Genomic DNA, 26,319 nt, shown 5'->3' with positions numbered 1-26,319 from the left:
GCTATTTGAGTTATTGTTGCCTTTCTATCAGCTGGAACCAGTCTGGCCATTCTCCTCTGACCTCTGGCATCAACAAGGCACTTGTGCCCACAGAACTGTTGCTCACTAGATATTTTCTCTGTTTTAGACCATTCTCTGTAAACCCTAGAGATGATTGTGCGTGAAAATCCCAGTAGATCAACAGTTTCTGAAATACTCAGACCAGCCCGTCTGGCATTAAACAACCATGCCACGTTCAAAGTCACTTAAATCACCTTCCTTCCCCATTCTCGGTTTGAACTGCAGCAGATCTCTTGACCATGTCTACATGCCTAAATGCATTGAGTTTCTGCCATGTGATTGGCTGATTAGAAATTTGCGTTAACGAGCAGTTGGACAGGTGTACCTCATAAAGTGGCCGGTGAGTGTAATTACTAGATCTGGCCATACAGAGAAGTGCAGGCCGCAGCCACACCCACAAGAGCTCCTTCACTCAGCCGGTGTCTGACAGCTGCTGTGAGTCATGAATTTGATTCAGCGACATGATTTGAATTATTTTTTCTTTCATAGAATTTTAAATATTATTCATGAACATTTTAAAAAGGTCTGAACTTCGGTGATCTTATAGCTGGATATAGGACCTGTAAGGGTTGAACAGCCTATTTTTTGATGCCCTGTCTGAACTGACAGAGCCAGTCTATATTGTGTTCTTTGACATTGTGTACATGACAGAAGCTCTTATCCAAAATAACTTCACTAGAAATTCTGGGAATCAAATAGTTGCATGCTGTTTGAGTTACTTGTTTTAAAGCAGATTTTTGAGCAAACTTACATTCATTCTGAACTCTACCAAACTAACAAAACATGGTTTACATGTTTTGTTAGATTGTTACAGTTCAGAAAATGAATGTAAGTTTGCACAAAAATCTGCTTGCATGCATGCTGCAGTCTTGGTCTTTTTTTTTTTTTTTTTTTTTTTTTTTACATGTCTCTCTCTCTCCTTTTATTCAAATAAAATACAAACTATTCCAGTGATTGATTAATTATTTAGCTTTTTATTTATTCATTTAAGAATCAAAACCCAGCTCAAGATCTTAAAACCATCTATGAAATTTATTTTGGTATTTAAAAAAGTTAATGTTTACATATCCAACCTGTGAAAGCATTAATAACATTATAATGACACACACTGTGTTTTAAAATATACAACGAGCATGTTTTTTAAACACATGATATCTATCCAGATAAGAAAATGCAACATACATTTCAACTGAACTAGACAAAACAAAAACTTATAAACTCTGTCAAATAAATGAATGAAAGAGTGTAGATCAATTTGCTCTCAACCTGCTGTAACCTCATTTTCCTCAGTATATATAGAGTGATGAGGAACATCAGGATTAAACTGCATGTGAATTAATAACATTAAAGGAAACTTGACATAAACTTGAGTTGAAGATCTCACAGCTGTCTATACATCCCTGTTGTCTCATTTAATGACCTCAGACAGCATACACACTCTCAGCAAACTCAATAAAGTAGATTATTGCGCTTGACTGATGAGAGAAACAGCTGTGAACATTTACAGCTCAGCAATGCGTAAAGAACTTATTCAGAAGAACCAGAGGGGGGGTGGAAAAGAGAATAGCGGCCAAATGCTGGTGGTTCTTTTCATGCTTCTGTGCGGAAGAAAAAGCTGCTTCCTGCTTAAATGCACATCCCACTATTCCCTTGAACCCTTCATTTTACCAGCTCTCTCAATTGACAGAAAATTAGCATCCTTCCCTCGCCAATTACCAGTGCAGTCATGCTGGGCTATCAGCATGTGGAATGTCTTGAACTGAATGGCCAACGGGATATGACATCACTCTCTGTGTCTGGCATCTTTAATAAATAATGTTCGGGTTACTTGCACAGACCAATAGTTTTGCAAGGAGCCATGGATTTTAATTTAGCATTACCTGAAATGTTTTTTTAACTCTCAAAATGACAGTTACTATTATCTATGCCTATAAATCTAAAACCTTCTAAGAAATCAGTCTACAATCTACATGTCGATTGGCCTTGGGGTCAGTAAATTATGAGCACTTTTCATACTGGACAAATTATCCCTTAAAGCAGCATTATGTAAGATCTGACCTTAAAATAACGTCTCTAAAATTGCTCAGTGGCAGCATAACTTTAATGTATTCTGTGGTTGTTTCATAGCCTAGGTGAAGTTAGCCAAAAGTGCACTGTTACTTTTCTTATACTGAATGCAACATTCTTTATTCATGCACAAAAAGGGTTTAAATCTCCTTCTTACTGGACTTTCCCCTTTTTCTGGCAGAACTTGGTTAAACTTACAAATAACAAGAAAAGTGATTTTTTGTGCATTATGAAAACCTTTTAAAGGATAAGTTAAAGTGTTTTCTTTTTTTTTTTCGTCTATTAATGATGTCATAGCTTGATTCATTAATATTACATTGTTACACTAGAGATAGAGGTATAATTATATCTCTTCTCCCTGTTCTCCCTGCTTAAAGCTAACTGTGAGACAAAATTATGTAATTCTGTGTAAAACCAATACCTACTTGAATGCAAAGGCAGACCAACCAAAAAAAAAAAAAACTAAAAGGTTTTTGTCAGAGGAAGCAAAGAAAAAGCAAGACCCAGCAGTCATGCAACGTCATAAGACATTAATATAAGTTTACATTTAAGCCGTGACGTCAGGTCACCAAAATTCAATGTCTAGCCAGCATCTAAGGACAATGTTATTCTGATGTCCAATAACGGTGTCAAATGCCATTGATATTTGGTTGATTTTAGGTTGTGATGGAAAGTGATCAAAATCCAACGTTGAGCCAACATCTTAAACCAACGTCATATTGACGTCAAATACTGACATTTATTCGTCAAGTATAGCAACCAAAATCCAACATCTGATAGACGTCATAGTGGTAATGTCCACACAACATCAAGTTGTAACATCATTAGATGTTGATATTTGGTTGATTTTAGGTTAGACATTGGATGTTGGTGTGACATTGGGTTCTGACGTCAACTCGATTTTCATTTCCAAAAAAAGTGTAACATTCCCACGACATTGGGGTATAACGTCGTTCCGACGTCATGTTGATGTGGAAACGAACGTGGATTTGTATTTGACAGGCCTGATAGCGAAAGTTGAAAGAGGCAACTGGCTGCCATGTGATGATATTTATTGAGTGTAAGGTAACACAGGCTATATTACTTAGTCGTTGGAAATGATTTACAAACGAGGTATCAACTTGCATAGCAGAAAACAGAATTATTTGAACTTGTTCACTCTCGATCATTTCCAGAGGCAGACGAATAAACATTAAAATAATTTAATTTAATGTGTTTGCCTTTTTAAAACATAACTGTATATAACTTTGTAAAAACTGACAGCTACAGTTCTTGATTCGAATTGGTTGATCTGCATCCTAAGCTATTGTAAATTACTTTACACATAAACTATGCATCTGTAACTGTTCCTTGACAGCCATTCCGTCATACCTTAGCTGTTACACAGTAAGTTCACTGCAATTCACAGTCATTTGGTGCTTATTGTTTTAGTATACTGAATTTTGGTCAGACTAAAACATGGCTCACATTCACACTCACAGCTACAGACAAGCGAATATCTCCAAATCACGTATGCTACATAACCATGAGCCAAAATATCAAACATCAACCAACTGTCTTTCACTAGACCTACTCTATGCTCATTCCTGTAAAACACTTCCTAAACGCTTGTTCTTAAATGTACTTCTAACATGTTATTTCTGCATTTAACACAAATCACAGAGTTTCCTTGGGCTTTACCTTTTCCTGCTGCTTCACCTTCGCCTGCCATCTTTGTATATTGATGCTCTGTCACATCTGCTATTTAACCAATTTGGCACCAAAGCACTTCATACCTCCCTCCTCACACTGTGATTACCATCTTGATGACTTCCCCATTTCTGCCTAATGCACATGCTGTTTATACCCTCAATAACAAATTATTTTTCTGTTTTTATCAACTTATCTTACATGCTAATTATGTGTCTTCATTCAGAGTCAGAAACGAACAGCCACTTGGAGAAAAAAATGGCACCAAAATCAGTTTTTCATTTGTATAGTTTACAGTATTTACTATATGGGGGAAAGTTTTCAACACGTCATGTTTTTTTCTGGATAAAAATATTATAAAGGAGCTGTTGACATGGAGTTGAACCAGATTTTGGTAAAAACCCAAACAATACAAACATAAAAATATAAATTAACTGAAAAATGAGTTTGTGTAATAGCAATAAAATGACACAAGGAGAAAGTACTGAACTACTGAAATGTATTTGATACTTTATATAAAAGGCATTTTTGATGATGGCAGCTTAAAGATGACTCTCATATGGAGAATGAAGTCACATGAATTGCTCAGGTGTTATTATTTCTTCAACAAAAATCTTGTAAAAATCTTGGTTCTGTTCGTCTCATCTATCAAATCTGATCTTTATCTTGTACTATATATTGGATTTAAGTCAGGTGATTGGCTGGGCCATTCTCCAGCTTGATTTTCTTTTTTTGAAAGCATTTGAGAGTTTCTTTGGCTGTGTTTTGGATCACTGTCTTGCTGAAACGTTCACCCTGGTTTCATTTTCATCATCCTGATAATGTAGATGTTGGACTAAAGTAGCGAATATTTATTTACACTGACCTAAGGCAGAGGGTTGCTGAATAACTACTAAGAGATTTCAGCTGCAGCAGTCTTTCACTGCCTTTCTACGCCTCCTTTTGTTCATGTGTTCAATACTTTTTTGTGTCATTTCATTTTATTACACATAATTTCATTTGTAAACTAATTATTATTGTATGAATGTGAATTTAAGTGGTTGTTACCAACATTTGGTGAAAATTTCAAGTCAACAGCACCTTTACAAATATATTTACTGAGAAAAATGGTGATTTGTTAAATACTTATTTCCCCCACTGTATTTAAAGCGGGATAGTTCACCCAAAATGAACAATTTATTCACCCTTGACTTGTTCCAAAAAAAAAAAAAAAAACATCAGCCATTGATTTCCAGAGTGTATTTGTTTCTACAATGGATGTCAATGACTGCCTTTTTGCAACATTTATCAGAATATTTTGTTCCCCTTCATAAGGGAACTTCTACGTGTGTCTGTAATAAACAGACTTTTGGGAGTGCGTTAGATGACCAATCACTTCTGAAGATAAGAAAACAGGCCAATGAAATGCCAATTGAATTGGCAGAGCATAGCTCCACAGCTGAAACTGATGAGCCAATTAGGGCTATATCAGTCTGCTGCAGGAGTCAGCTCCTCAGAATTGTTCCTTCAGACCCGATCACATGACTGAAGACACGCTATCTGCCAACCTGATCACAGCGGCGATCGATCTGGGATTTCCTGTCCCCTGAGAGTTTCGCTGGTGTGCACAAAAGAGCAGTTTCCATTTGAAAAGGCAGATTCCCTAAGAGAGCAACAGTCAATCACCACGTCTTTTTTAAGACGCTGTTTTGACTGTGCGTTTCTGGATGCAGTAGTTCCTTTCTCTGGATGATGGGCACGGGTATCCCATGACAGGTCTGGGGGTCCAGCATGTCGATGCGGTGCCCGCGGACAGCTCGTACTCTCACTGTATGGGCGTGGCTGTTGCACAGCAGGCTTTAGCCACCCCCTTTGCTCCCTGTGAAAGCGGTTAGCATGTGGGCAGATCTGAGAATCACAGTGGGGGTTTATCCATTGCCTCTGGGCCTGCGGACCCCCACTCCTCCACAGCGCGCCCCATCCAAGCTTTGGGTGGTTGTGCGGTTCATCCCCCGGGATGCCCGTGCCTCCGCTTGATGACACCGGAGATCAAAGGTCCACCGCGACATCGGGGGGCGAGCTGTTATGCTCAGATGACAGATCGGGCTCGCTTCCACCCTACAGGGTGCAATGCGAGGTCACGGTTCTCGAATCAGACATAATGGCTACGCTTCCTGGTCTGTTTTGACAATGCGGCTGGAGATGGCTGGTCCTCCAGTCTCACCGCCTGACCGACTAGAGGGTGTGATGTGTGGGCTGAATTAAGACGAATCTTCCAGCACCCGTTCCCTTCTTCCCAGGGGTGCATAGCGAGCACACACTGGCATAGAGGGCGTTTTTTTCTTTGCCCGGTCCACGTGCGAGGCGGCCAGTGGGTACAAGCTATTTCCTCAGGTGGTGGGCGCCGCCACCTGGAGGGGTAAGGTGAGACCCCCGTCTAAGGCGGGTGGGTTATCTGTGTCTCTCGTGGCCAGAGCCCACACCGCTGCGGGCCATGCCGCTTCTGCACTGCACCACGGCCTCCTGGCTGTGCTGCACAGGGGCGGTTCTTCCCCAGGCTTATGCGTAAGCTTCGCACGGCAATCAACTATGCTCTCATGACCTTCAAGTTGGCCGCCTGTGCCCTGGGGAGGACAATGGCCACATAGTGGTCCGGAAATGTCACCCTTGTCTATCCTGAAGATATGCGCCGTGCTGACAAAGTATGCTTTCTTAGTGAGCCCATATCCCAGGTAGGCCTTCTCGGTGACACCGTCGAGAGCTTTACCCAGGGATCCTCAGCCATGCGCAATGGAGGAGGTCATCTTTTGGTGGGCTCGGAAAACTGCTCTCCCCATCAGACCTATCCACACTGGCCGTTTCTCGCCGAGTGTGCTCTTTCCGCAGCTCCAAAATGCTCCGCCGTCACAGTCCGTTCCACTGACTAAGTGAACGCGCCAAGCCCCTCCACGGGGAGTTGACGCTCCAGTCACAGGTTGCCGTTAAGTCCAGTACTCGGACCGCAAAGCGAACCTGAGGCAGGCCGTTTGGAGAGGAGGAGAACAGTTCTTTCTCCGGTGGAGGCCGGGGCTCCCCCGCGAATGTATGTAGCAATCCCAAAAGAGCGGCTTATCCTCCCTCTGGCTGTGGAAGCCCAATTGCTGCCAGCACGGGACGCACTGCCTTCCAGCTCTCAGCTTTTGGTGCATTGCGCCACAGGCTTGAGGGTGCCAGAGGATGAGCTCCTTTCTTGTATCTCCAGCCACTCCGCAGGATCCTGGGAGGAAGGTAAGAGTCAACCTCTTATTTTCACCTCTTCCTTGGGACGCTCTGCTTCCCAGGGTGAGCACTCACCATCCCAAAGCTGCCCCTCCTCAGGTAGGTCAGCGATAGTTCCGGTGATGCTGCTCATTCGGACTCTGTCAGACTGGTTATAGGAGCTCACACGGGCAGTCAGACTCAGCTATGCGTTTCAATTCGCTATTGGCCTACCGAGTTCACGGGTGTGTATTTAAGCGATTATTCGCTTTGCCACCCCCTGTCTCGTGTGAAAAGATTGTTGTCCACCTGACTCAGCGGAGGAGTCGAGTGCATGGCTCAGTGTGTTGTCTGGTATGCCCATCTGGTCTACCCACATACTGAGGTGCCAGCTATGATCTAAATATGATCCCCGATCTAAATTCTTATTATTTCCATGGAATGGTAATATTTTGGGCTTAGGGGACATTGGAAGGTTGCACTTTTGGTGATGTCAGTGCGCTCAGTCTATGCTTGGCAAACTACACATCAGGAGCGTGACGGGCTGCTGTGGCGTTTTACTACAGACACACGTAGAAGTTCCCTTATGAAGGGGAACGTCCTGGTTACGTACTTAACCCACGTTCCCCAAATAGGGAACGGAGACATGTGTCTCCACTGCCACAGCACCTGAGTCTCCAGCTGGGAGCTGAGTGATCAGCTCTTCAGCAGGCAAATTCTGAGGAGCTGACTCCAACAGCCGACTGATATAGCCCTAAGAATCTTCAGAAGTGATTGGTCGTCTAACGCACTCCCAAAAGTCTGTTTACTACAGACACACGTAGAAGTTCCCTTATGAAGGGGAACGTCCTGGTTACGTACGTAACCCACATTCCCCGAATAGGGAACGGAGACGTGTGTCTCCACTGCCACAGCACCTGAGACTCCAGCTGGGAGCTGAGTGATTTGCTCTTCAGCAGGCAAATTCTGAGGAGCTGACTCCAACAGCCGACTGATATAGCCCTAATTAGCTCATCAATTTCAGCTGTGGAGCTAAGCTCCGCCAATTCAATTGGCATTTCATTGGCCCGTTTTCTTATCTTCAGAAGTGATTGGATTTATTACAGACACACGTCTCCGTTCCCTATTCGGGGAACATGGGTTACGTATGTAACCAGGACGTTTTGGTTGAGTTTTAAACCCATAAAACTTTAAAATTATTAGAGTGTAAGTAAATGGGTGAAATTTCCCTTTAATGTAAATTGTTTATATTATGAAGATGTTGCAAATACATGTACAACATGTACAAAAACTAGTTCTTTTGCACTCTAAGCTGTTTTTAGGAGAAATTCCTTTGATTAAACTGTTCCTCACATCCCTCTAAGCACATTTTAAGCTTTTGTTTTAATGATAACCTATGAACAAAAGGTCAAGCTGGCAGTTTCGAAGCCTGTTAAAGGGATAACAGACCACTTCAAAATTGTTAGTATCAATAGAGCAGCTTGTGTAAACATACAGAAATGCTATGGCAGATGCTGCTCCTGTTTGCCCTTTGCAGAGTTGGCTTACTGTATATTGACACTAACAAAAAAACACTGCTAACGGTCTACAGTATTCTGCTCAATTTAAGAAATTGGTTAAATGCAAGCATTTGAAAAAACAAGCAACAAACACATTAAGGTTATAATACAATTATAAAAATTTCCCCAGGAAATGAAAGCACTTTCTTATTGAGAGCGGTTTGATGCTATTGAACCTGCTCTCAAATGCAATTCCCTACTTTCACTGAAAACAAATTAGGTTTTGTTTACCTCCCACTTTCACTTCAGCTGTGTGCAAATGGGATGTGTGCCATGCCTGGGAAAATTTTGTTTACCTGCACAGGGGCAATATATTCATTTTTCTGCCTGGCTTTACTGATATTGAGGTACTGGCTCTATGGAAATGTACTCCTTTCAGGAAAGAAAGAGGGAGAAAGATTGTATACAATTTATGGCTGACAAATCTAGCATGTCTCAGGTAAAAGGTATACAGCAGTGATGGAATGATAAGTGTGTGTGTGTGTGTGTGTGTGTGTTCTAAGTATTTAAATAACTCTTTAGTTCATAATAAATTTCTGTCATTATTTTAATCATGAAATGCTTCAGCTATCTTTGTCCACATTTTTAAGTCATAAAGGTTTCATTTTGAATAATAAAGGTTTCAACCTATTGATTGTGTTTGAGGCATCACAATGGCGCAGTGGGTAGCACAATCGCCTCACAGCAAGAAGGCCGCTTGTTTGAGCCTCGGCTGGGTCAGTTGGCATTTCTGTGTGGAGTTTGCATGTTCTCCCCATGTTCGCGAGGGAGTACTCTTGTTTCCCCCACAGTCCAAAGACATGCGCTATAGGTGAATTGGGTAAGCTAAATTGTCCGTAGTGTATGTGTGTTAATGAGTGTGTATGGATGTTTCCCAGTGATGGGTTGCAGCTGGAAGGGCATTCGTTGTGTAAAACATATGCTGGATAAGTTGGTGGTTCATTCCCCTGTGGAAACCTCTGATTAATAAGTTGAAAAGAAAATGAACAAATGATTGAATAATTGTGTTTGTCCAAATTTGACCCAAATTAAATTATTTTGTGTGTTAGGTTCCTTAAAAAACGTTAGAGATGGTTAAAAAAAATCTATCTGCATAAATACGCAAGTAAACAAACATTCTACTGGAGAATTTCTTGCAATCTCAAAACCCAATCATGTTCTTGCACAGAAAAAAACAGTCAAATGTTTTGCAAACATCTTAATAATGCTATATATAACTAGCAGAATTATTGTATTGGCTTGTTCTGTGCCACTCCTCTGTTGCCGGGAAGCTTGATACAGATTGTATGGCGGATATTTGCTGAGGATTTGCTAGCAGGTTTTTGATTGGCCACACTCTGATTAGCATTGCAGTGAATAAGCTTTATACTCCGGTTAACATTTTGGCCATCCCTAAAGTTAACCGCAGGGTTAGTGGTGCCAGTATTACAGCAAGAACTGTGCAGGTCTTCAACTGTGCTCATGCTATGACTAACAAATTTGACGCTCTGAACATTATTCTCTGCTGAGTAACTGCTTACGCCATTGCTAATTTCAGTTGTGACAAGGTTAACTTTAGCTGTATCGCATAAACCTGCATCTGTCTCACTCACATCATCAGGGGGAGTACAGTGTGTTCTCATCTGCACCGGGGGTGTAGAAAGTAAGACTAGCGGAACATTATGACCATAAAACAGTGTCTGTGGTATTTGCACTTGAACTGATTCTCGTACGCTTCCCTCCTTTTCTTCACTGAACCCTGGTTCAACTTTTCGCTGTGCTTCTCCCAGCGTTTTCTTTGTGGTATTTGAGGTCTGATTCGTGGCCTTAGAATGTTTAAGCATAATTCTTCCAGCTGAAGGAAAGAATGTGATTTTCATTCTGCTCACTTTCTTCCCACCTGCGGCCTGCATGTTGGAGTGTGCACTTGGAAGCGTCAGCTGCAGCCGACTTGCTGAGCTTTCTGCTTGGGTTTTGGATTGCTTTTGTGATGTTGTGGAGGAGTTTACGAGGGTTTGTTTCACCTGGGATTCCTTTATCACAGAGTCAGCTTGATTGGCTTGCGGTGCTGTCCACATGATGTAAGGATTCGCTTGTGTGTTAAGGTCAAGACTGGACTCTTTTTGACATTGTAATGGATTCACACTAAACTCAAAGCTGCACACAGTTTCAGAAAGACCCTCTGACATGCTTTGAGTCGCACTTTTAACCTCATGAATATCCCCAATAGACTCAAAGCTCATGGCATCCTCACTCTCAGCTCTTTCTCCATTCTTCACTCCTCTCTCTTCATCGTAGTCATGAAAAGATGCTTCGCATTCATTTTCTTTCTCATTTTCGGTCTCCTGATCCCTCTCACCCCAAAAGTCTTCTTCTTCTTCGTAAGTGAAAGTATTTGTCCAGCTCTTTTTGGATATTTCAGGTGTGAGAGGCCGCAGTCTTGCAGCAGTTCCAAACAGAAACGGCCGGGAGCGTGGATCTTGAGGGCTGGGGATTGGATCAGCTGAGCTGAGGGAAAGTGTACTATCCAATGAGCTGAGGGAAGAAGTGGTAGTAGATGACAGACTTGACATGCTGGCCAATCTCTGTGCAGGATGACGGAAGCGAGTGGGGATCTGCGGAGACTTCCAGAAAGTGTAACGACGGCGTCTTGGACCTATTCCAGAGTTTTGCGATTGCTGATCTGGGCTCAGTCCCGTAGAGCCTAGTGACTGCTCCTTTCTGCTGTCAGTTACAGCAGCATCATAGCTGGACTGGCGGATAACGGGAGTATGATTCGGTGCCAGTGTTTGGGGTGAGGAAAAATACATGGAAGGCTCAGAGAGGCATCGATCACGAGATTGGCTGAGTTGCCCAACCTCCAGCATGCTTACAGAAGCACTGGAACGAGATGAAATGGAATCCAGAGTCCCACAGCTGTAGGTGCCCTCTGATGACGGCATATCAATATATAAGGCCCCGGGTCTCCTCTTCTCTTGCAGAGAAAGTGCAGCCAGTGGGAGAAAAAGGGGATGAACTTCTGGCTGTAGATGGGTGGAAACTGTAAAATCTTGGTCTGTGTCCTCTGAAGAAGAGTGCTGAAGAATAAATGACCCATCTAGAGAAAATATGCATAGTTTACATAGTTAGACATAGCTGAACACTTAGATTATTCTTGGACTCTGTCAAAGTGAATAAATTGCCCTGACCACTTAGTACAGTTATTCAGCGATTCATGTGGAGAACCTGACATAAGCCTACCATCAGTACATAAATCAAGTTTCCATGGTGTCATTTGGAGCAAAAACACTTTTTCAGTCTGCCAGAAATTTGACAAATTGCACCTAAATGACATTAAGAGCACAAGGCAAAAGATTCTACGAGACTAATTTGATAGCTAATGGTAAATTTTTTTCTGATGAATTTTCTAGATTACTCTGGGGGTTGTTTTCAACATCACCAATTGTTGAGTTGGTCTGAACTGAAGAAAAGAAAGTAATCCCAGATGAAAACCTACTGCACAGGGCAAATATTTCTCTTTCATCCTGAGCGTGACCAAACTGCCAAAACCAAACTGGAATGGCTCTGAAAGATGTTGAGAGACTAAATGTTGTATTCTATGCTTACTGAAAACCTCTGCCGAGTTCAGAAAACCACCAGGTACTGTATGTTAAAGTTACATATTGTAGTAAGTGTAGTATGCTGTATTAACACTCAAGGCCCCGTTTACACTGCCAGTTAAATGTGACTTAATCGGGTCAGAATTATTAGCCCCCCAGTTAATTTTTTTTGCCCAATTTCTTTAAAGTTTAACGGAGAGAAGATTTTTTTTTTTAACACATTTCTGAACAGTTTTAATAACTCATCTCTAATAACTGATTTCTTTTATCTTTGCCATGATGACGGTAAATAATATTTGACTAGATATTTTTCAAGACACTTCTATACAGCTTAAAGTGACATTTAAAGGCTTAACTAGATTAATTAGGTTAACTAGGCAGGTTAGGGTAATTAGGCAAGATATTGTATATTGATGGTTTGTTCTGTAGACTGTAGAAAAAATATATAGCTTAAAGAGGCTAATAATTTTGACCTTAAAATGGATTTTAAAAAATTTAAAACTGCTTTTATTCTAGCTGAAATAAAACAAATAAGACTTTCTCCAGAAGAAAAAAAATTATCAGACATATTGTAAAAATGTCCTTTCTTACGAAAAAAACGCCTGCATTAAGATATTCAGAGATCGGTTTTAGGCCTCCTTCATATGTGGAAATCAGATATAAATTGGATATGTGACAATACGTCTATCATGTAAACAGGCATGTATGTTTTGTATGTCATTAAACTTGCGACAATGTGGTACTTCTCTGCGGTTTAATGAAGTAGAAGGAGGAGCGTGTGTGGAGACGCCGAAGCGGTAAACAACAACAACAACAGAGGAGCCTCTGACTCAAAGTCATTTTAAAGTTGGGCATATTTCGCAGAGCTAAAAGCAAGACAATTTCTTCTGTTGTGGCTAGTGTGGTGCAGATGCTAAAACTCACCTTTACGCATGCGCGATATCGTAAATTGTAAATTGTAAACACATGAATCAGATATGGGTCACAATTAAAATAATGTGCAAATGGACAGCCAAATAAATCAGATATAGACAACCAATCGGAATTGGGCATCAAGACCTGACAGTGTAAATGTGACCAAAATGACAATTCACCCAAAAAGGACAATTAATTTACTACTGGCAGATTTCAAACTTTAAAATATCTTCTTTTATTTGCAGCAGAATCTGTCTTTTATTTTCTTCAGTTTCAATTAATTACATACACAATTTGCACTAAATTACCTGCAGGCAGCTTAAAAGTGTGTGTGGGAGCACTGTGAAACTGCACTATCAGAAAGGTTAATTACTGTCTGTAAGTACCTCAATAGGCATTTCATATTAATAAGGTCCAAAGGGCACAACCACAAAATTACCTGCATAATCGTGCGTTTCCTGACCCGAACTCAACTGCCTGATGAACAAACTCTCCAGATCATCTCCAAATATGGCAGGCGTGTTTTCTATCAGGTACTGGATGAGCGAGGCGACCTGAACGACAGATGGAAAAACATGAAACATCATCAATACGGAAAACAGACACAGCTGGCCCGCAAACATAAACGTTGCCTGTAGCAGCACATATATCATAGTGACTGAAGCACTGTACAGAGCAGTCCATGAAGTTTATGACTTGTTAAATCTTTCAGAAAGATTCATCTGTTGTGCATTCATCGGAGCATGGTTAAGGTGGACACGTTGTGTATGCTAGATGAATACCATCTTGTTTCTGTCCATGTTCTAGAGTGTTTAGACATTAGTTTAGAGTTTTCATAGCACGAACCGTACATGACGCCAATGTGTGCGCACGTTTGGCATGTGAATAGAGATCCTCACTTCTCTCATAGAAAGATGGATCTCTTACTTCTTACTCATTTCAGAAACAAACAAGCCCAAAAGCAATGGAAAATTAAAATGCAAGCCAAGAGCATGGAATGCATTTCCATTGCAAAAAACTGTATTTAATAGACACCACGAGGCTCTGCGGCTGACAGTGGATGAGTAACTATGCACTGATTGACTCACGCTGTTCTTCTCCTAAAGCATTTGCATAAGTTCATAAATGCAAAAGCTTCATTGTGTAGTCTGTGACATGATGACCTATTCTAACTGCAATAACAAGGTGATATTCCCTCAAATACTGTGCTCTCACATATTAATTGGTTGGATTAATTGAGATCAAACACAACATGACACACACTGAACATGACACAACACACTGAACAAATGAGTTATTGCCTTTGGTTGAGGAGAAACAAAAGCAACTGCACTCTGGGCAGATTATCAACTGCTCATTTTAGCTTTTTCATGATCCCTGTTGTCATGCTTTTTCATCCATTCATTCATTCTCCTTCAGCTTAGTTCCTTATTTATCAGAGGTCACCACTGAAGAATGAACTGCCAATTATTCTGCCATATGTTTTACGCAGATGACCAATTGCTCATTTTTTTCATGATCCCTGTTGTCATGCTTTTTCATTTATTCATTCATTCATTTCTCTTTGGCTTAGTCCCTTATTTATCAGGAGTCATCACAGCAGAATGAACCGCCAACTGTTCCGGCAAATGCAGCTAACCCCAACGCAGATGACCGATTGCTCATTTTAGCTTTTTTCAAGATCCCTGTTGTCATGCTTTTTCATTCATTCATTCATTCATTCATTCATTCATTCATTCATTCATTCCTTCATTCACTTTTCTTTGGCTTAATCCCTTATTTATCAGAGGTCACCACAGCAGAAACAACTGAAAACTATTCCAGCAGATGCAGCTAACCACAACGCTGACGAGCAATTGCTTATTTTAGCTTTTTCAAGATCCCTGTTGTCATGCTTTTTCATTCATTTATTCATTCATTCATTCATTCATTTTCCTTCGGCTTAGACCCTTGCTTATCAGAGATCACCACAGAGTAATGAACCGCCAACTATTCCGGCATATGTTTTACGCAGATGACCAATTATTCATTTTAGCTTTTTTAAAGATTTCTGTTGTCATGCCTTTTCATTCATTCATTCATTCATTCATTCATTTTTCTTTGGCTTAGTCCCTTATTTATCAGAGGTCACCACAGAGTAATGATCCGCCAACTATTCCGGCATATGTTTTGATGACCAAGTATTCATTTTAGCTTTTTTCAAGATCCCTGTTGTTTTTTCATTCATTCATTCATTCATTCATTCATTTTCCTTCGGTTTAAACCCTTATTTAACAGAGGTCAGAGGAATAAACCGCCAACTATTCCGGCAAAGGTTTTACGCAGCAGATGGCTTTCCAGTTGCAACCCAGTACTGAAAAACACCCATACACTCTCATTCACTAAGGCTAATTTTGTTTACCCAATTCACTTAAACCACATTTCTTTGGACTGTGGGGGAAACCGAAGCACCGGGTGGAAACCCACGTGAACACGGGTGAACATAAAAACGCCACATGCAAAGTCATTAAAATCCAAATTACTACTATTAATAAATGCTTCTGCAAACTCCACACAGAAATGCCAACAGGCCCAGCTAGGACTCGAACCAGCAATCTTCTTGCTTTGAGGCGACAGTGCTAACCACAGAGCCTCCGTGCTCCAAGAGCCTTGGTGCCTAATTTGGTAACCCATTTCAGTGCCACTTAAGTGCTTGAGCAGGAGGAAGAGGATTGGAAACATTTTTCTATTTCCAATTGTAAAGAACAAAACAAAAAGCTGCATTTTAAAGGTATAGTTCATCAAAAACAAAAAAATTCTTCTCATTTACTCACAGTTTTGGGCACAAACCTTTTTAATGTACCTTGTTCTGTTGAACACAATAAAAGATATTTTGAAGAACACTGGAAACATGTAACCATTGACCTTCATAGTTTTTGTTTTTCCTTTTATGTTCAATAGAAGAAACTCATAAAAAGGTTTGAAACTACTTGAGGGTAAGAAAAGTGTGAGTAGATTTTAATTTCTGGGCGCACTATGCCTTTAAGCAGGTCCGCATGGAATCTGCACCCACAGAAAACACCGATTTTTAAGCCCTTCATTGAGTCTATATATTTACTTATGTAAATGTGTGTAAATATGAATATAAATAATTTTAGATTAATTATGTACAATGAAATTTGTAAAGTAATATCCTCTATCTTTTAGTAGATATGTTATAAGAGAGACTCATATGCTAATCAAACAAGTGGTACTAATTGAATATGCACTGTAAATCACTTTAAATCAACTGTAAGTCACCAAGAACAGGAAGCTGAAATTGTATTAAATGTATTATGTACATCATCATTTTAAACAATATCAAGATAGGCCTGATGCATAAGTCAGGAGAGGTGTGTTATTTTGGCAGAGAAAACAAATATTGTCATATTTCTGTCAAAAAAATGCTGAAATTTGAAGCTGCTTTGTTACATATCAATCCTGTTATTAGTAGTTAAACTGTTAATTAGGGTGAAATAATTGTAGCTTTAGCTAGCCAAAACAATCTGACTTTGAATTGTGTTAATTTGAATCATTAACAATTGTAAGTTAACAAAACTTAACATTATATGCCATTGAAAATGTTTTGAACTTGAATTTCTTAACTTGAATTTGAATTTCATAACTTGAATATTGAACTCTAAATCTGAAATTTAAGGAAACAGAAATTTTTCAAGTCAGATTTTTATAGACATTTTCAATATTCAGATTTTTTTGGTTCTGAATTCATAGAATGCAGATATTGGGTTTGTAAAAATATAGTTTTAAGTTTTCAAGATAAAGAAATTCAGAACTTCAAATTCAATATTCTAAAATTCAAAACCAGAAATTCAGATTGTGAAATTCAGATTGAAAGTAGGTCAGGGGTCATCAAATTCAAGTAAAAAAAAATCAAATTCAAGTTTAGAAATTCAAAACATTTTTAATGGCATATAATATTCATTTTTATTAACTTACAATTGTTAATAACTCAAATGAACATAATTCAAATTCAGATTGTTTTGACATATTATTAGCTCTATAGATTAGTTGCCTTAGGTTTAATGTGAATTTATGTAGATTTTTATATTTACAAATAATAATATTATTTATTATTTAAGTCAAATTATTAAAAAAATAAGATCCATAATTTTATCTCATTAAACATCATTTTGATTTATTTTCTACCATTTAGGCAATGGCTCCATAAAAATAAATCTAAATGTAATTTAGTATGCTCTTATTACTACTATAATTTTGTTTTATTGTCAGGAGGACCTGACCATGTAATTTTATGATTTCCATGTACCACTTGCTTTTCAAATGAGAGTAAACTAATTAAACAAACTGACAATTACATTTTTTTTAACTGAACACTAATATTGATTAGTGTGCCCTCATAACATTTACATAACATAACAATTAAAATCACTTGCAGCTGCAACCTCACATCAGATTGCAGCAAGTACAAAACGACCACAAATAAAATAATTAAGAGGTTACTTCACTGGGATAATTTCATTCAGTAAATAAACGGTAGTACGTAATACAAATGGCAAGATGTGGCTAATTTTAGAAGTAAGAATAATGGGTACCAAGAAAGCTTTGTGCCAAACAACACACGTTAAAGTATGAGAATCTCACACTACATGCATGTAAAACTTCGCTCTATTGGCAGTCAAGAACTTACTTCATTATTGATTACATTACATGTAGAATTATGGGAATTCAGTCAACGTTTCTTTCTTCTGACAGTTTTAATCTATAAACTTCAGTGCGGAAAACTCATTTGCATAATCCCATGATCCCTCGTATCTCTATAATTTAATTTATAGACAAACTTTACATACTTCTATAATTGAAACAGAGGCTTATGGAGCATGTTAGGTTGCTCATAATGGAAATGTTCTCAATAATGCAGTGGATTAGATCCCATATGTTGCTGTCAATCCAGCTGAATCGTATAGGTCGTCTGAAATCTAATAAATAATGCTGCTGAGGTTTGGGCACAAATATTCCAGCAACACGAATAACTAGAATTGAGTGAAAAAACAGCCTCCAGCCTGTACAATAGACATAAAGTCTTCAATAGACCCCTGATGGGCTGTCAATACGATACCGCATTTATACTTCCTGCCTCAATTGTACAACTTCTCAGTTCAGTTTTTGCCTGTGCTATGCCATAAAATGTGTTGCTATGGGGACAAGTGTCTAATTACTGTCATCATTAGGTAACCAGGCGACACTCTGTGTTATGCTTTTCTTTCATTCACATGCAGTTCATTTGCTTTCCATGGACTTCAAATCATTGGAAGGGGTGATTTTCCATGACACACATAATATTACATCTCTTATACATTTTTTTAAAGCACTCTTCTTATCATGTGCTGCTAATGTCAAGCATCGTAGGCTCAGCCGTGACAAAGATAAGCTCAGCTAGCTTCCTCTCGTTCTCTCTCATTTTCAATTTCTGTGCAAATAACACAGACAGCTGCAGCATCCATGTAGTCTTTTCAATGGCTTCCTATGTTGTTAAGCTTTGATTGCAGACTATACGAGCAGTGTCCTCCTGTTATTTACAAACCATGACCAAATTCTACCAGCCGTGGCTATAAGCTGTGTGCCAATGAAATGTTTGTCCTCTCCCTAAATGAAAAGAGGAATAAACTTCAGCCAGACATATCTGATTTTTTCATTCAATAAATATTCTATGACCAAGATATAAATATAAAAAATGAAAGAAACTCAACTTTGAACAAACTAACCGACCTCCAAACTTAATTATTTCATTGAGGGTCTTTCAGTTAACTGCTAAATACAGCCTCTAGATTACTCTTATTCTACCAAAATAAAAATATGATTATGCCTTGATTTTTAATGATTTAAATAGGACAGTAAGATCTGACTTTGCCGTCACTTGGCAGAAATAAAGTATAGTATTGAATATAAAGTCATGGTGAAGTGGAAAAAGAATTAGTATTGCGTATGACTCCTATAATCTTGGACAACTGCATCCAAACATCTCTGCAATGACTCAAATAACTGATTAATAAAGTCATCTGGAATGACAAAGACAGTGTTCTTGCACGACTCCCAGAATTCGTATAGATTCTTTGGATTCATCTTCAATGCCTCCACCTCCATTTTACACCAGACATGTTCAATAATGTTCATGTCTGTTGATTGGGCTGGCCAATCCTGGAGCACCTTGATCTTCTTTGCTTTCAGGAACTTTGATGTGGAAGCTGAAGTATGAGGAGCACTATCCTACTGAAGAATTTGCCCTCTCCTGTGGTTTGTACTGTAACGAGCAGCACAAATGTCTTGATACATCAGGCTGTTGATGTTGCCATCCACTCTGCAGATCTCTCAAACGCCCCCATACTGAATGTAATCCCAAACCATGGTTTTTCCTTCACCAAACTTGACTGATTTCAGTGAGAATCTTGGGTCCATGCAGGTTCCTATAGGTCTTCTGCCACTTTTACAACTGATTAACTAGAAGTTATTTGTTGTTCTTACAACTGATATTGATGACAAGAGTTTTGTCAGGTAGTGTACAGTATATACAGTATACAGTAATAAAGTGAGAACTTGTCCATAAATAATTTTATTTTCTTAAATGCCTTTTTTTTAATTTAAGAAACTAAATTTAAAACACAATTAATAAAATACATAAAAAAATAGCTAAGCAACATATTTAACACTTGTGCATCTATTTTATCAAGGTTACACACAGGTTATTTTAAAAACATGTCAAAAAGGCTCATTCATTTTTTTTCCTAATTATAAATAATTAAGATCTAGTGTTTTTCAGCATTTTAACCCTTTAAATACATATTTATCAGTGCATAAATGCTGACCTCTCTATTTATATCAGTACACAAAAATAATTCTTTTTTGTGTATAAAAAAATTATAAAATAAAAATAAAAATAAAATAATATTGTGTAATAATAATTCTTACAATTTGCCTGCAGTGAAACTTAAAAACAGAAAACACAAGGCGGCGTTCGCCCCTTACAGTAGGTCAAAACCAAAGATTACAAATGTTGCTGATTAAAAATGAACAATTTTACTTATTCCTAACATTTTCTACACTTCAGTTCAAAAATGACATAGAACTACAAATACATATATACATATATATATATATATATATATATATATATATATATATATATATATATATATATATATATATATATATATATATATATATATATATATATATATACATATATATACACACACATATATATATATATATATATATATATATATATATATATATATATATATATATATATATATATATATATATATATATATATATATATATATATATATAATATAGAAATATACAAAGGATCCCTTTCCTGAACTCATACTTAGAGATGGGCTGTATACGTAGACCATTCAAAGCTGAAATGGACAAAATGGCTTTGGTTGGCAACAGCCTCATAAGCGCACTCCTCCTGGAAAATAAGGCATAGATGCATGTTCAACACATTCCAAGTGATGTTTTCATTCTGACTGATATTTATTCACCAGCTTCTAGCAATTTCAAAAGGCACTAAAATGCAGCAACTAAGTGATAATTTGTCAACCGGACTGAATCCCTATTGTTGGACCTTGCATTTATGTCTGCTTCTAAAGTGGATGACTCATCATCCCCCTGTCATACAAAGCAATAGAAAATTGTTCAGGAGAAACTGGACTACTTTTTCACTGCTAGTCCAGTGGATTCAATGGCTCTAATGTTTTGTAACTGCACAAAACCTTACTCTCTCTAGGGCAAGCTGAATGAACCCTTGTGAGATTGCAATGAGCATAACAGAAGCTGACTTTGGTCTTTTCACCTATTCACCTTATCCTCCGGGGACGAGCGGGCGCAGCCATTTGAAGCATTTTGGCTCGAGACTTCTGGCCCCAATCACTTCCATTCATTTTTATATGTTAAAAACAGCTCGTTTTGCTGCTTGATGTTGCAAACTGATATTTTTGTTATTATCTTATTCTACTTTGTCTGTATAGTCATGCAAACACTTGTTTTAGAGCAAGTAGTTTGACCATTTTCTGACGTTTATTATTCCTAGTCATTTCTCCCATAGGCAGCTGAATCAGAAGTTATAAAACAATCGCAAAAACGAGCACACTTCCACATTGAAGAATAAGGTCAATAGCATCTATTAGAAAGCTGACATTGAACCTGAACATAAAGGTTGGATAAGAAATCACGTTTAACATGCTTCAGTGTTATTTTTTCTCCAATTAATGGCATGTAAGTTACCTTGCTAAGTACTACAGTATAAAAAAACTCTATAAATTAAATTGTGTGACAAATATGTGGCAACACATACAGTATCATGCTACCAGTATGGTGACAGTTATGTACAGTAGGTCCCTTATGTTTTAAATGCTGAATGCTTTTCCCTGCATATGTTTTGTGTCAACAGCTGTCTTGGTAAACTGCGTAGATTTACAAGAACAACTCATGACTAAGAAAGAAGCCATCAAGATCCATTACAATTTATTATCTGAAGAGTGGAGAGAACCGTTTTCAGCTTTATGCCAATAATAAGCATTGAGTCACATCATTACCTGAGTTTCTCTTGAGGTAAAACCACACACCAGTTACAAATTAATATCACACCAGGTTGTTGCATTCTTCAGCACCTTTATTAGACAGAAGCTGCTTATTTAAATTCGAGTGATTGCATGCTGATGTAATTGCTGAAGCTCAGAGACTTTATACCAGCATGACTACCTGTGGTGACAGTGGATTTAAACTGTGTTTTTTCCAGGAACAATGACTGTGAACAATTCAAGCTGGCATACAAATTAAGATCTTCTTTCCTGTGGCACAAAATCCAAATCTTTGATTGATTCTGACCCTTTATTGACCTCCCAGTTACTAGAATAAAACTGTTTCTATTCCTTAATAAAGGAATAAAGAATAAAAACTTTACTAAGCACTGCAAATTAGAGAGCAATACAAATAAATGTGCTAATGGGAGTGGAAAGTTTTGCAAAAGATCTACTGACAATGCATGACAATGACAATGAACGCACAACAGCGTAAATTCATAATGTCCAAAGCAGCCAGTACCAATCTGCCCTATACAGTGCTCAGCAAACAGTTGAAGTCAGAATTATTAGCCCCCCTTGAATATTTTTTTCCTTTTTAAAATATTTTCCCAAATGATGTTTAACAGAGCAAGGAAATTTTCACAGTATGTCTGATAATATTTTTTTCTTCTGGAGAGAGTCTTATTTGTTTTATTTTGGCTAGAATAAAAGCAGTTTTTAATTTAAAAAAACATTTTAAGGTCAAAAATGGTTGGGGTTGAGATAATAATTCAGGGGGGGCTAATAATTCTGACTTTAACTGTATATGAGTACACCCCTTTTAAAGTACCACCCATGCGTACCACCCATCTTTTAAATTCATATTTTTAATTGAAAGCTATACAATAATATATTTGTGCACATACATTAGATTATTCAGTACTGAATCCAAATCTGGAGCTTATCTGACAAAATAACTTACAATAACAGTCCAAAAACTAGTACACCCAAATATAAATGTTATATAAAAATATTAAACACAAATTTAAAAGAGGAAAAATCAAGAGAAGATAAGAAATTGTCAAATTTAGTTGAAATGTTGTAGGTTGTAATTTTTTTTCAATATTTTGCCTGAATTTAATTGTATTATCTTTCAATTTCTAAATATGTTCGATGACTAAAATGTTATCTTAATAAATATGTCTGTTTAATGAATCTGTTTTGTTTAAATGCACCAAAATACATTGCCTATATTCACTGAGAAATGGATAAAAACATTCATTTTCAAAATGGGTTGCACTCAATTATGCTGAGCACTGTACATAAACTATGCAAGTTATGGAAGGCCCTGCATCGCTCAGGCCAATCCTCACGGGTAGTAAAAATGTTTTTTTTGTAAAACAACAAATATATATGTAGCTGGAAGTCTGATGATTGATAAAATATAAGGGCTCACTAACTTTATCGTTCCTTCACTTTTTTTAATACTCTTTTATGACAGCAAAAATTAAGAAAAACTACTCTGTAGACACGAATCTTCATATAATGCTTTTTATTCATTCATTAATCTTCCTTCGGCTTAGTCCCCTTATTCATCAGGGGTTGTCACAGTAAACTGCCAACTTAACCAGCATATGTTTTACAAAGCGCATGCCCTTCCAGCTACAACCCAGTTCTGGGAAATGTCCATACACACTCATTTACACACATACACTACAGCCAATTTAGCTTATTCAGTTCACCTATACGGCATGTCTTTGGACTGTGGGGGAAACCGGAGCACCCAGAGGAAACCCATGTGAACACAGGGAGAACATGCAAACTCCACACAGAAATGCCAACTGACCCAGCCGGGACTCGAACCAGTGACCTTCTTGCTGTGAGGCCACAATGCGTTCTCCTGCATTTTCACACTCTTTCACAAGAGGCTCTGCCCTACTTTATGTACCTGACGTGCTGTGGAGACCATAAGTGCAGAATGCACAATCTCAATTCGTAACTTTTTGATTTAGTCAGTTCGTACGATCTAATTCGTACTATTTAGTACGATCTGCACATCACACAATGACGATTGGGTTTAGCGGTGGAATTGGGTGCCACAGCTCCTTTTTAATTTCGTACATTTTCGTACAACTGAACTCGTATGAATTAGCCACTAAACTGACAAAATGTAAAATGGTTACGTTTTCTCGTGAGATCAGGCTGGAATGCCATACCCATGGTCATGTGGACTAATGCCATGCAATTAAAGTTTGAATCCAACAACAAATTAGCATGCACAAAGTGTGGGGTTCAAAAGCCTGGCAGTTCGCTAAAATTCAAGCGTTTAAAGCAGAGATGCCCAAACTAGGGCCTGCGGGCCAAAGTTGGCCCATGGTAACCTTTGATTTGGCCCACTATCCCATCTGACAACAGAGGGGGAATGATGGAGAGAGTTTCAAGATTGTCAATTCAAATTTAATGTAACCCTTTGTTTGTTTGTTTGTTTGTTTGTTTTATTGTTTCAATTAAATGATGTAAATTAACCAGATTTTAACCAGATTTAGTTTAAATGTACATTCTGTCACCCGAGAATGCAGAGACTTTGGTGAGCAAATCAAGTCAAGGGCAGATTCTGCATGACTAGTGTATTCAGCATTGAACTGTGTTATAAATGTGATTGTTTATGTTTTTATTGCAATAAGTTATTATTTAAAAAGTGATACTGCATTAATAAATTAGATTTAAATGAACATTTTCTGTTTATTTTGAAATACTATGAATCATTAGGAAATTAACCATGACAACTTTAATGTAACATAGTTTGGTATATTTACATTCGGCCCCCTGCTCTCAATGATATTTGGTTTTTGGCCCTTCATACGAAAAAGTCAGGGCACCCCTCACTTAAAGTGTCATTTAAACCTGTCAGTTACAAAAATGTTTTTGAACATTTGGAATATTTAAAAAAACTTTAATAAAATGTTGATGTAATATGTTAGGTTACCTAGAAAGGAATACTGAAATAAGCAGATCGCTGAGATGTTACCTGCAACACGCCCTGTCCCTCCTTCTCTTGGCTGATTTGGGAGGACCTCCAGAGCATATTAGGTGCGATGCAAAGGGCCAAGTTTGTTGCTGTCATCTGATTTACCTCAGAGTGAGTGTGTATTCTGTGCAGCACTCCAAATAAGTGGCACAGCAAGGTAACATTCTCCTCCGGCAGCTGTGTGAGCAAACTAGACAAAGGCACAAAAAAAATACAGTTTAAACACTGGCAGACAAATGCAACCTGCTAAGCAGTAAATACTTGTTCTGTTAGTGCTGTTTGTTTGTCCTCTAGTAGATATGTGAATTGCATTCCTGTAACAAATATATGCACACAGAGAGACATAGAGAGAGATTCAGATCACCAGCTCAGTAGTAGAGAGCTCCATCAACTGAAACGTGTGTGACAGATAAGATAGAATCACAAAATGTGCGGTGGGTCTCCAGCACTGATATTGATAACCACAGCTCTTTTTTTTTCCAAATAATAAGCAACTGCACTGAGATTCTGCATTTTACACATATTATGTAGATTATGCACTGAGATATGGTTTCACAAGTACATCAAACAGTACATAAAAATGTAAAAAAACGTTTTGATGATAAATATAAACCCAATTAAGAATAAAATGAATGATAAGATGAATCTGTTGTTTTTTTAAGTTAAAAATAAAATAAAACAAATCTTTGAGTAACAAATTATGGCCATGTTTTAGATTTACAATATAATCTGTCTTTAAAGACTTTAAGATAAAAAATTTTAAGACCTTTTTAAGACTATTATTAAGGAAATTTTAGACTTATACAAGGCTAAATGCTAAGAATTTTTTTCGAATATCCCAGTTGGAAAAGATGTTCACTTGCCCTATCAAAAATGATTATAATTTAATACATTTAATTATACAATAATAATAATTGAAAATATATATAGGTCAAGTTAGTATCCTCAGCAGTAAATAAACAGAGAACTTTTAAACAAATGTTACAGTAAGGAAAGTAACCAAAACATTGCTAAATAGAGTTAAAAATCCTTTTTTTAATAATAAGTTTTATTAAGATTGTTGGTGATTGTATGAGTGTTAATGGCCAGATTGGAAAGCTATACATGAAAAAAATTAAGACCTGTTAAAAAAAATTTAAGACCTACAACACAATATGTTAGTAGTTTTAAGACTTCTTAGGGCCTAAAATTTAGCTTTTGAGATTTTAAGACTTTAAGACCCCGCAGATAACCTGGACTAAATACTAAAAAACAGCTTTGAGTGTTGTCTAAATGAGCACAGACTAATAAACCGTGAAGGCATGAAGACATTAATACAAAAAACCCCAGTTCAAATCAACAGAATTCAGTCTGGATTCAGATGGACCTGAAAATGATCATATCAATTAAAAGCGCTCCAGCTGAGATTTCATGCTGCTGTGCTCCCAAGAAACATTTAATAACAGTTTGCTGTTCTTAAAAGCGGTAATGTGTTTGTCAACACATTAACGCTCTTCAAAAACGCAAAAGTTATAATTAACAGTTTAGTTCAAAGCTTAATCATTAACTACATCTTCACCTCATCAAAGGTAGATGTGTGAGCTGCTGACAGATCTGCAACATAGACTGTTTAATGTGTTTGAGATGTGGTGTTATCCTCT

At 37.8% G+C, this 26,319-nt stretch overlaps 1 protein-coding gene across 1 annotated transcript in view; it reads right to left on the bottom strand.

Annotated features, from left to right (window-relative positions):
- Window positions 1–1,065: 1,065 nt before the first annotated feature.
- The window catches only part of arhgap20b (Rho GTPase activating protein 20b), a 76,188-nt gene continuing 50,934 nt past the window's right edge, over window positions 1,066–26,319 (bottom strand). Inside the window, exons 13-15 of the mRNA XM_056457615.1 lie at window positions 24,680–24,869; window positions 13,524–13,638; window positions 1,066–11,667 (exon numbers count right to left, since the gene is read on the bottom strand). Coding sequence (XP_056313590.1) covers window positions 9,818–11,667; window positions 13,524–13,638; window positions 24,680–24,869 — 2,155 coding nt within the window. The 3' untranslated portion in view covers window positions 1,066–9,817. The remainder of the gene's footprint in view (window positions 11,668–13,523; window positions 13,639–24,679; window positions 24,870–26,319) is intronic.

Source organism: Danio aesculapii, chromosome 5 (assembly GCF_903798145.1).
Source record: "Danio aesculapii chromosome 5, fDanAes4.1, whole genome shotgun sequence".
Taxonomy (NCBI): domain Eukaryota; kingdom Metazoa; phylum Chordata; class Actinopteri; order Cypriniformes; family Danionidae; genus Danio; species Danio aesculapii.
Note: the sequence above shows the minus strand (reverse complement) of the source record. Positions and strands in the feature narration are given on the sequence as shown.